At 37.5% G+C, this 11,052-nt stretch overlaps 1 protein-coding gene across 1 annotated transcript; it reads left to right on the forward strand.

Moving 5' to 3' along the window:
• Positions 1-711: 711 nt before the first annotated feature.
• On the forward strand, positions 712-5,310 carry LOC122091615 (cell division control protein 6 homolog B-like; the record flags this gene model as incomplete). Its single annotated transcript, XM_042661631.1, has 10 exons — positions 712-828; positions 1,632-1,682; positions 1,948-1,997; positions 2,543-2,669; positions 2,764-2,853; positions 3,139-3,201; positions 3,301-3,396; positions 3,536-3,625; positions 3,731-3,855; positions 5,081-5,310. Coding segments are annotated over 9 exons (717 nt in total), but the record flags the coding sequence as incomplete, so codon positions are not given.
• Positions 5,311-11,052: the final 5,742 nt, after the last annotated feature.

Below are 11,052 nucleotides of genomic sequence, written 5' to 3' on the forward strand. Positions count from 1 at the left end.
AAAAAATAATAATAATAATAATATTTATACAACTGTTTTCTAAGTTGGATTATCCAGAATAAGTTTCCAATTCATATTGTGTGTTGAATCATTGACTCTTATCTTATGGCACACCTGAAGTTTCTGGACTACTAATGACATCAAGGATTACCTTCACTTGGATGAAATATTATACTTGTGTCCATTTGTTTGGTCAAATGTTTGAAAGTTGCAAATGGTCACAACCCCAACCCAACCCTTTAGAGTATTTTTTTTTTTTTTTTGGTAAAAACCCTTTAGAGTAGTTACTTGCAACTAAGGCTTAGTTAATGTGAGTTGGTTCTGAAATTATGTTTTCCATATGAGAGGGTCAATGATGGGGTGGGTGTATTACTCTTTTAACGGTTTGTAGGTTTTATTTAGTTGAAACCCTACCTGAACCTTGAATTTGAAAACAGTCATGCCGTTAGTCTTGAGAAAACAAGTCATTCACCATTGGGATGTGTATAATCCAATTGTCAAATCAAGTCGTCCATGTTTCAATCTAAAGTTATGTATGTGAGAGACTCTATCCTTGGTAAAGCCTAAGCAAGCTAGTACAAGCTGAGGAAAAGCTTGGTTAGGCCTCAGCAAAATCAAACTGGAGATTGGTTAGCCTGATTTGCATATTTATTATAAGTTTTTATTTGATATTTTCTCTTGTACTTTCTTACTTTTTTTTGGGGGGGGTGGGGGACTTTATACTTAGTTGTTGATTTCTTCACTCTTGTGCTAGGCAAGCCTGTGGTTATTACTTTTCGAGCCTACTCTAAAGATCAGATACTCAAGATTCTTCAGCAGAGGCTTATGGTAGTTCCTATCAATCTATCTGTTTTTGCATCATAAAATTGTCTTTCATATATGCAATAGTCATCCACTCTTATCTCCATTTTTCATTATTCCTTTACCTTTTTGACGGTAGTTAGAGTTATCATAGGGGAGACTGAAATTGTTTTACCTTCTCAAGATTGATGACAGTCCTGAGAAATAAGCAGTTGCTGATAATGATTCAACTACCTCCACTTCATTTCTCCGAAGATTACACAGCTTTATCAGGAAAATCAGCACTTCCAACCTTAAACTAGTGCTTAGAAAATGGCAAGGGACAATTATGATGATTGATGCATGTTTAGAAAACCGTTCCCATCCACAAGGAAAGGGTTAGGTGGAGGGGAGAGGTGGTGGAGGAATCTCATTGCTTGGCCTGTGATCTAAATGACATTGACATGATCAAGTAATCGTAAGTACTTAGGCATTAGAAATTCCTCGTGTCAAAGTCTCTTGTTGAGGCGTTAAGCCATAAAGAAATAGAAACCTGGTTCCTTATTGTGGATGCAGCTTTTGGGATGGATTAAGTTTAGGTTGGATCTAAAATAATTGTTCATGGAGTTATTCCAATGAGGGAAGAGTTTGGACCCTTTTGATGCTTCAACTTCTTAAAAAGTAGACATTACTCAACTTAGTAGTGTGTGAAATGTGACTTACTCTGACCAATATTTCCTTATATGGCTCTGTACCTATTATTTTGTTTCTGACAACTTTGTTACTGTATTTCACCCTAAAGTAAGAGGCAAAAGATATTTGTAGTGACTGAATGCTATTCTGTTCCATAGGCACTTCCATACACTGTCTTTCAACCACAAGCTTTGGAGCTTTGTGCCAGAGTGAGTCCAATTTGTATTTGATCTTCTTTTCTTGATCTTTCAATGATTGATTGTATTTCATTCACCTTTTTATCTGTTGTAAAAGGATATCTAAAAAAATGGATTGGTACATGCACAAGGAGATAGGTCGGGATGTTGTTTATTACAAAAATCTATGACCTTTTGTCCTGGATTCCTATAATATCACAGAATTTATCCAATTATTGCAACTTTCAAATAGTGGCATCCTGAAATAATCTTGCTTATAATGTTACGAATATGACAGAAAGTTGCAGCTGTATCTGGAGATATGAGGAAAGCCCTCTCCGTTTGCAGGTCAGTGTTTTGTTGAAGGAATTAACCTTTTTTTTTTGGGACGAATAATATTTTTTGGATGAATAAAAGATATTCAGGCCGTTTGCATGAATTTACTTTATAACTCCAGAACCCGATTTTCCATTTTTGGTATTTAGAGTTCTCCCCCACCCCCACCCCCTCCCCCACCCCACCCAAATCCATTTTTCATTTTACAATGGTGCATATAATTTCTTCTTTTCAATGTGAATGGCATTCATTTGAGTAGTTCCTCATAAGAAAATATTGTAGGTAAACTTTACAAACAGCCAAATCCAACTGGCCTGAATAATTGGACGTGATGAATGATGAAAATTGGTTATCCATTAGCATAAGAGTTCATGTTTGCATCAGGAGATACATCTACAAGCATTTCTCTAAATAATGCATGCCTTCCTAGAAATCACTACCTCTTACAGTGGTTTGAAAGTGGAAGGCATTTCACCAGGCATTTCACATAAAAGAATTTTTCTTAAATAGGAGTGGAAACTGTCTTTTGATACTGTACATTTCATTTTCTATTTCAGAAGTGCTATTGAAATACTAGAGTATGAGCTTAGGGATTCCAGCGAGCTGAACTCATTTCAGGCTGATACAGCATTACACGATCAACTGATAATAGCCCAACTAATAGCAAAGCAAGAGCCTAATGTTGTGAGTCATTTTTCTTTTGGTCTTCACCTTATAAGGCAAGTTTTACATTTTTGACCATGTTCTTTTCCTTTTATTGATTTGAAACCCCATGTAGGTAAGGGTTGATCATATGGCAATTGCTTTGTCAAAGACATTTAAATCGGCAATAGTGGACACTATACAGTCTCTTCCACAACATCAGCAGGTAAGTTTGGTATCTTCGTTTGATCCTATAGTTTATTGAAACCCAATAACTGCTTTCTTTTATTCTTAAAATTGTGAGCTTGGGTATTTGTAAGACTTGATACTTAGATCCTTTTGTCCACCTGTGATCATACCACAGCTGCAATGTCTTTCTTGTTAGGAAATTGCACCTCAGAACTACATTATCCTTGAAACTTGCTTAGATTCAAAGGAAAATGAAGGAAAATTAGAAAAAAGATGAGAAGAGACTTACATTTATGATTCTAAACCTCCCTTTTAACTGCAGATAATACTTTGCTCTGTAATGAAGCTATTCCGAAATGGAAAGAAGGATACCACTGTAGGCGAGGTATGTATGTTCCCCTCCCCCATGATCCATAGTAAGAAATTTGTGAGTTTTCCTCAGAATTCTCGTATTGAATTGTTCAACTTGTTTATCTGGTTACAGCTGAATAAATCATACTTGGACGTCTGCAAATCTGTACTAATTCCTCCTAGTGGCATTCTGGAATTCTCGAATATGTGTAGAGTGCTCGGTGATCAGGTCAACCACACTTAAAGTTTCTATCCATAAGAAACTAGTTATGGCTGTTTTGCAAACTCTGTGAAGTAACTGTTTCAGTTATTAAAAAGCAACACATGAAACAGAAAAAATTAATGGAGCTATCTGTTCCATCATGCAGGGCCTTCTAAAACTCGGACAATCTCGAGAGGATAGACTGAAAAGAGTGAACTTAAAAGTTGACGAAGCAGATATTACTTTTGCCTTGCAAGTGAGTAACATAAAATTTGACATTCGACGTTGGACATTCAGGTTACACTCTGCATGCTGCATAGCTTCATTGTCATCTTCTAAATCTGGACCCTTTTTGACATAGGGAATTCGATTCTTCCGGAATTGTCTTCAGTAATGGTGATCATGACAATAAGAAGTCGGAGTTATGGTCTCCCAACATCAGTGGGTGCTTTGCTTCTGGAGATTTGGAAACCTTCAACCTGAAAGGTTAGTATGCTAGTTAGCAAATATTTGCAAATTTTACATATTGTGCAAAGGATTTAATTTTCCTTCACCCACGGTGGTGTGATGTGATGCTATGATTGGAATTTGGGTTCATCATTAACCCCAACCCTTATTGTTCATGGTCTGAAATACTTTCTCCAGTCCAATCATAAACTCAAATGGGGAGGATAAACAGATTCTCTTCACGATGGGTGGAGAGAAACTGGGTTGTGCAAAATGCATTCAATGCTCCAAAAGGTAGAAATATGGAAAGTAAAATTAGATTGTACAAAACAATGTGATTCATTACTATCACTAATCCCGGAGTATAAATACTGAGGCTGAAAAAAAATCATAAAAATTTTGATTCTTAAATCATGCTGAATGCAAAATTTTAAATTTTAACTAGACAAATTTCTGTGTTCACCAATCTTTCACTGAATGTTTGATTGCCAAATGAATTTTTGCCTTTTACAGAAGCTGTTCTTTTGTTCCATAAGTTTTCCAACATGTTTGGCCATGGGAAGGATGAACTAAGATGCTTTTAGCTATATATGCCTGTCCCAAACCTGCTCCATTATTAAATGGGCAGGGAATACACATGAATGAGACCAGCATAGAGTTATGCATAAATCATTTTGTCCAGGCAATTGGAGGGGTTTGGTTTAGCAATTGAATATGCTCAAGCTGGGGCTGAGAGGGCTTACTAGCCTGCATCCAGACCTCATGCCTGAAGCAAACACTTCACAGTTGGTTAGCAGACCTAGTGTGAATACAAGTACATATGAGAGTTTTAGGTTGAATTGTACCTTCACTCTTGAAAGAAACAAGGGTTATATTTCTTTGTAAATTATACAAGCATTTTAGATATGTTGACCTCCACCCTGTTCTTGCAAGGTGCAACAGAAGTTGAAAATTTATACTTCTTGGATTCAGGTATCAGGATCTTATTGTGGGTGAACTGACCGATCTGAAACAACTACCAAGTCAATTCAGAATTGGGTTGCAGAATAGGCAGTAATCAAGCTGATCCATGGATCTGAAATCTAAATCATTGACTCCTTGAGATATTTTCTATGGCATACTATTCCAATAATAGAACTGCAACCAAAAGTTTTAATATCTTAAAAAGCATTTATCTGGATCTAGATGCTCAAACTAGCTTTCAGTGTTTCTATGACTAGTTTGGGTTTTACTAATTCCCCAGGCTGATTTTGTTTGAAAACAGGTAACAGGAACTTCTGAGCTACGAGCGATTCAGTACAGTTCCTGCCGGTGTTCTCAACCTGAATCAACGTGTTCAGGGTCAAAATTTAATATAGATCTGTCAAGTAGTTGGGGTGAAGCATGTTTGTCATTCATTGTTTTATTCAAATTGTAATAAAAAGAAAAATAAATGCTTAGATGACTTATTGCAGAAGCCTTATTGAATTGGTACCTTCTTTTTCTTTTTCTTTATTTATTTATTTATTTTTTTTTTGTGGTTCTATGAATCTCTATTTATATTCAATCACGCTGATTGGGCTTGAGAGAAAAGCCCGTACATTCTTTGATGCTCAGAATTAGCACATACATCTGGCCCCCTCTTTGTTGGTCGAACCGGCCTAGACTGATCCCGATTCCAGATGATTTGGAACAACCAATTCTTAGACTTTTTCTAGGGTTCAGGCAATGCTGGAATCGTTGGAGATCGAACCCATTGCCAATTCCATTTTCTTGAACCAAACTCACCAGGGATCAAAGCTTCTTTTAATAAAAGTTTGGGTAATTTACAGCGTCACCCCCTGGAGAATGCCATAATTATAAGAACACCCCCTCTGTTTCACCAAATTAGACTCAGACCCCCTATCGTCAGTCACCGTTAAGGAATATACCTTATTTGCTGATGTCAGCAATTATATTTTATTTTAAATACCAAAACGCCCTTATAAAATACGAAGTACCAATAATACCCTTGCAATAGGTTAATATTTATTTAACCCAAATTGTAATTGTTGGACCACACCAGTGATTGTTCAACGCAGCGGCATCGGTCGGACGGCGACCAAAGTCAGGGTGTCACAACTCTCGCTAGATCAACTTTGAGAATATTTTTCTCTTTATAATAATAATCTCCTCCCCTTATCGGTTGTTCTTCCCTTCTCTATTCCAACAAAACCATTATGAGGAGTTTGAAAGTGTCAGAGGAAGGCTTCTACCTTCATCCGTTGGGAGAGAGATAGTGAAAGAGAGAGAGACAGAGAGATATGAAGGTAGCGTTGTCCTCAATTTCATTGGCATTACTATTGAACCCTCTATCCGATGTCTACAGTGCTTCTTTGAATCTTAACCAAGCTCCCAATTATCATAAAAATCAAGGCAGAGATCAAATTTAGGGTTTGTGTAAACAAGACATGCCGGCGACAAGGCTCCAAAGAAACCCTTGAACCTTTTTAGCACATCATTATCTCAGGAATAAACTGAACTGGATTTCAATCCCAAAAGTTGGAATCACAACTTGATAATTATATTGTAATCCAAAAGAACAGGGGATATCCCAAAATGAAATCAACAATAAGAGTCATACGCTGAAATACCAATTCAGTCAATGGGAACAAGGACAGGTTGTTCTCAAAACTCCATCTGAGTCTCAAACAAGAAACAGGGGGGCTCTTCTATTCAATCTGAGTGTACCTTCAAGCTGATTGAACTTGATGCTGTTCTTGAGCACTCCAACTGAACCTGATCTTTGAGAAAAATATCCATGCTTCGGGTCATACAATGCAGAACGAACAAAATCTTGAACTTGCAACAACAAAATCCAGAACAAAACATAATTACTCAGAGAAAAAGGAAAATTGATCACTTGAATCCTAACAACATAACAGACAACTATTTATAGAGAAAGAACTCATAAGAATGAATCTCTGTTGGTCGAGGAGAAAGCTACCGATGCGCAGCCGATGTGTTCACCTGAAACTATGATTGAAAACATCATTAACCAAAGCACCACGAAAGATTAAAACAGAGTCGACAAAGAGCGAGAGAGACAAGAAGATATGAAGATTGGTACCTTTGACTGAACGCAAGGAGAATAACAGAGAGAGCCTTTTCGGAGGCGCACTCTCTCCAGAGACGAAAGGCAGAGTGACACGATAGGGAAAAATATAGAAGAAAAAAAAAACCTTCTCGCCAGAGACCTAAAATGGCAGCGAGGGGAAGCCCACTTCTCGCCGGAGACAAAAGGAGAAGTATTCACCGGCGACGTAATTAACAATACTCGTCTGAACCCATTGGTCGCAGGTATGGAGAGAAGCAAAATGAAAGGGTAAAATGGTAAAATGGTAAAGAGGGGTATTTTTGAGATATTGAAAATGAGTAACTTATCACTGTTTTAATCATAAGGGCAAAAGCGTCATTTCATTATATACCTTAACAGTGACTGTCGGCAGGGGGTCTGAGTCTAATTTGGTGAAACAGAGGGGGTGTTCTTATAATTATGGCATTCTCCAGGGGGTGGCGCTGTAAATTACCCTAAAAGTTTTAGTGGGCTCGCTCAGTCCCAAAGTCTAAAGCCTATGAAGCAATGTTGGGCTTTCAATATTTACTATTGATTGTGGCCCAAAATTCAGAAGGCCCGTGGATCACATAGACTCCTAATTTAGTAAAAATCATATTAATTGTTGGCAAGGGGCACGCTTGGTCCAATGGTAAGGTATGAATATTGTGACCTGGTGGTCAAGTGATCCAAACAATCTCTCGACATTCTCAGGATTAATCTGCATCCTAGTTGCCAACAACCCGTTGGGTCAAGTAGTTGCTGGCCATCTCTGCTGAGAACAAAGCAAGCAATTTTTGGGCCACATTGATTGCTTAGTCAGGCCCAGGCCCAAGCCAATTCTTTGGTATTCGATTTGGGGACTCCATAAACCAACATAGTTTCTAGTTGCAAGGGAAATGGAAGTATTTCTTATAAGTGCAATTTATTTTACATGAAAAGCCATTTTGATGTTTGGTTGCGAGAGAAATTCAGATATTTCTCTAAAAAGTGAAATATATTTTATAAGAAATACAAATACTTCTATTCACTTTCTTTCCTATTCTCCACTTTCCTTGCCACCAATCAAAGCCTACAGATCAAATTTTATTTTTGGAAGGAGCGAAATTCTGTCATGCCTATGTCCAAAATTCACTAGGCAATTGGTCAAAGGCTTGATAGAAACATTTTTCCTTTCTGGAATATTCAGAGCACATTGTATATGAACATGGCCAGGCCTACCGTATGAACCTTATCATTGGACCAGTGGGCCTCTTTCGTAGCCCATGGTTTTAAGAATTGGTGGAATCCATCCACCCCATTTTGATTAATGTCAATTTCCCACATCTTATTTTTGGAATCAACAATAAATTCTCTTTGATATTCATTTTTTACTTTCTTTTTCTTCTTTTGGTCAGTAAAATAGTAGAAAATAAATTTACTACATATTTTGATTCAAAAACTCCAAAAAATTACAGATCTATTGAAATTTATGCTCCTTGTTTTCAATATCTAAGATCCTAAACCAACTATGGATCGATTTTGATCAATTTCGATCTGATCCAAGTCGAATTAGAATCAATAGAAATCAATCCCATATTTAATTCTGAATTTTTAGAACTTGGATGACTCATGTTTACTAGTTAGAATATAATTTAAGAGCCCTAGCACTAGGTGGGACACATATTTACATGATTTTAGCAAAGACAAGACTAAAATTAAGGTGATGATGTTACGTTCCATCTGATACATCTCTCCAACCTCTAAAATCGAACCTCTATACACGTACACATGTCTCAGTGCTGAAATGCTTTAACCAGACACAGCACTATGTTAATGAAGGCTCATCACTTCCATCAGAAAAATATCAATCAGATCTAGAAAGATTTATTTTTTTAGAGAGAGAAATCCTTTGCACTCCCCACAATCTAAATTTTTTGGTTATCCTTTTGAAACTTTGAATATTCTTCTAACAGCGGAGGGATGGGGGGGAGGAGAGGTGAGGATTGAGAAGACGTGATGGTTACCCTCAAAGAGAGTCTGGGTTTGCCATCAAGTGAGTACAGCATCACGTGAGAGAGTGGCTGCTGATAAGTGTTTGTTGGCTACGTGGGCCACCTGTCTTTCTCACTCTATTTCTTGTCTGAGTATGAGGGGTCGAGTGGCTTGAGTGGAGGAAGAAAACACGTGAGGAGCACCTGGGAGACCTCTGGAATTGGAATGTCTGTCTCACTAGTCTTCTCCTTTCTATCATCTATGGTCCTCCTCCATCTAACCTCACAAGTCATATGAGGAACATTTAATGGCCAAAACAGAGCAAGCTTTCCTCTTCCTTTACTTGGGTGGCAGCTAGTTGTTCTATATGTGACGGATAATAAGGAGTAAGTGCTTAAATTTTGAATAATAAATAGATATACCATGTTAAGAAATTCCTCACCACCCTTTTTTTTTCTTTTTTATTTATGTTAACAGGTATTTAGGCCTCTTTTGGCCTGACTAGTTTGTTGTTCATACTGGCCCCATAATCATATGGACTGAGTCATGTTGGGATTGTATAAGAATCTTTTAACTTTCACTGAAAATAATGAAGAACATTAAACACTCAGTGTGAATGATTGATGGTTCTAAGGAGGTAAGAGAAGTTGAACTCGAACCACATGCTTCTTAAGGTGAAGGTCCCTTACCAAATGAGCTATCCTTTGGGGTTTCAATACCCTCTTTAATTTCTTAAGACATGCATGATTTCTAAATATTGTCTTAACCATTTCATAATATGGTTCAGAACTCTCTAAATGTGAAACGGGAGATGTCAATTCCAATACAAACACTGGCTACTGTTTATTACTTTGTTTGCATCTTTGTAAACTATTGGACTTTAGTACCCATGGATCCAAGCCACGTCTGTTAATTAGGCCTAAGATATATCCACATCCAACTACTTGACAAGTAAGATCCTGAGATCCATTGTACATTATGCCCAGCTTTTAAAAGTGATCTTTCCATTCTCAACTCTCAACTCTAAAATGAAGACACTTTAAGGTGAAATCTACTGTAATTTTTATGGTGACCAGTCAAACGAATAGATTACAAGACAGTTATAAGTTATCAAATCATGAACAAAGCTGTGTCTTGGTGTAAGTTCTATGCTTGTAGGTTCACCAATCATGTAAGGGATGTGGCCATGTGGGCCATGCTAGGGTAGAACTTGTGGGGTATACCTTGACAACTAATTAACAAAGAGCAAACCAACCCTATGCCAAGGATATGAGAGAGGAGATGGCCAAATCGTAGGGGAAAGAAAGAATCAAGGGACTCCGAAATTGTTCTTTATCTTCCATATCTAAGTGGGTCCCTTATCATGCCATGCGTACTTCCCCATTTTCCTTCTCACCTTATCTCAATCTAATGCGCCATGGTTTGACAATAAACCCAATAAGCCCTACTATAAAAAAGGGTCCAAACAAAAAATTCTTAGATGAACTCATAAGGTGATGGACCCTAGATTTTAGGGTCTCACCAGTTTCATCGCCAAAACTCATTCGAAGTTGGAAGCCAAGGAAAGGATTTTTATGGTCTACTAACTAATGGCCACATGATTCCAAGGTTCAGGTCCTCACTTGCATTATAATTTTGGTGGAAGGATCCACTTGCTCATTGAAAAGATTGATGGAAACCAAAATCTAGGCTTATGCTGCTATCAGATCCTGGAGAATCATAGCTTCTCTACCGCTTCTTCTTCTTCTTCTTAATTCCAATCCATCATTCATCGGTCAACGATTAGATCAGCAATAAATTCCCTCTAAGTAGACAGGTGAGAGACATATCCTTGGACAATTAATATTGCAGGAAGAAAGTGGAATGGCCAAGTGGATGTGGTGAAGAGGGCTTTTTTTTTTTTTTTCCAATTTGTATATGTCCTGTAGGGACTGTATTGGGCCAAATGGACGATGTCTCGTATGCCCAACCATGTCTGTCTCTGTTTTCATCCCATTTGAAAAAACGTCGCTGCCAAATCCATCCAGCGTTTTCCAATTCTCCATTGGTGCATGCCACTAGTTTAAAAAAAAACAAACAGTGTCCAACCCTTGCCTTTCTTTTTAATTTCTGACATTTATTTTTCTAGTATCAAATTTGACATATTGTCTCTTCTAGACTATTTCTAGTAGATTAGATTAGAATAGATT

The sequence above is a fragment of the Macadamia integrifolia genome, chromosome 10 (genome assembly GCF_013358625.1).
Source record: "Macadamia integrifolia cultivar HAES 741 chromosome 10, SCU_Mint_v3, whole genome shotgun sequence".
NCBI lineage: Eukaryota > Viridiplantae > Streptophyta > Magnoliopsida > Proteales > Proteaceae > Macadamia > Macadamia integrifolia.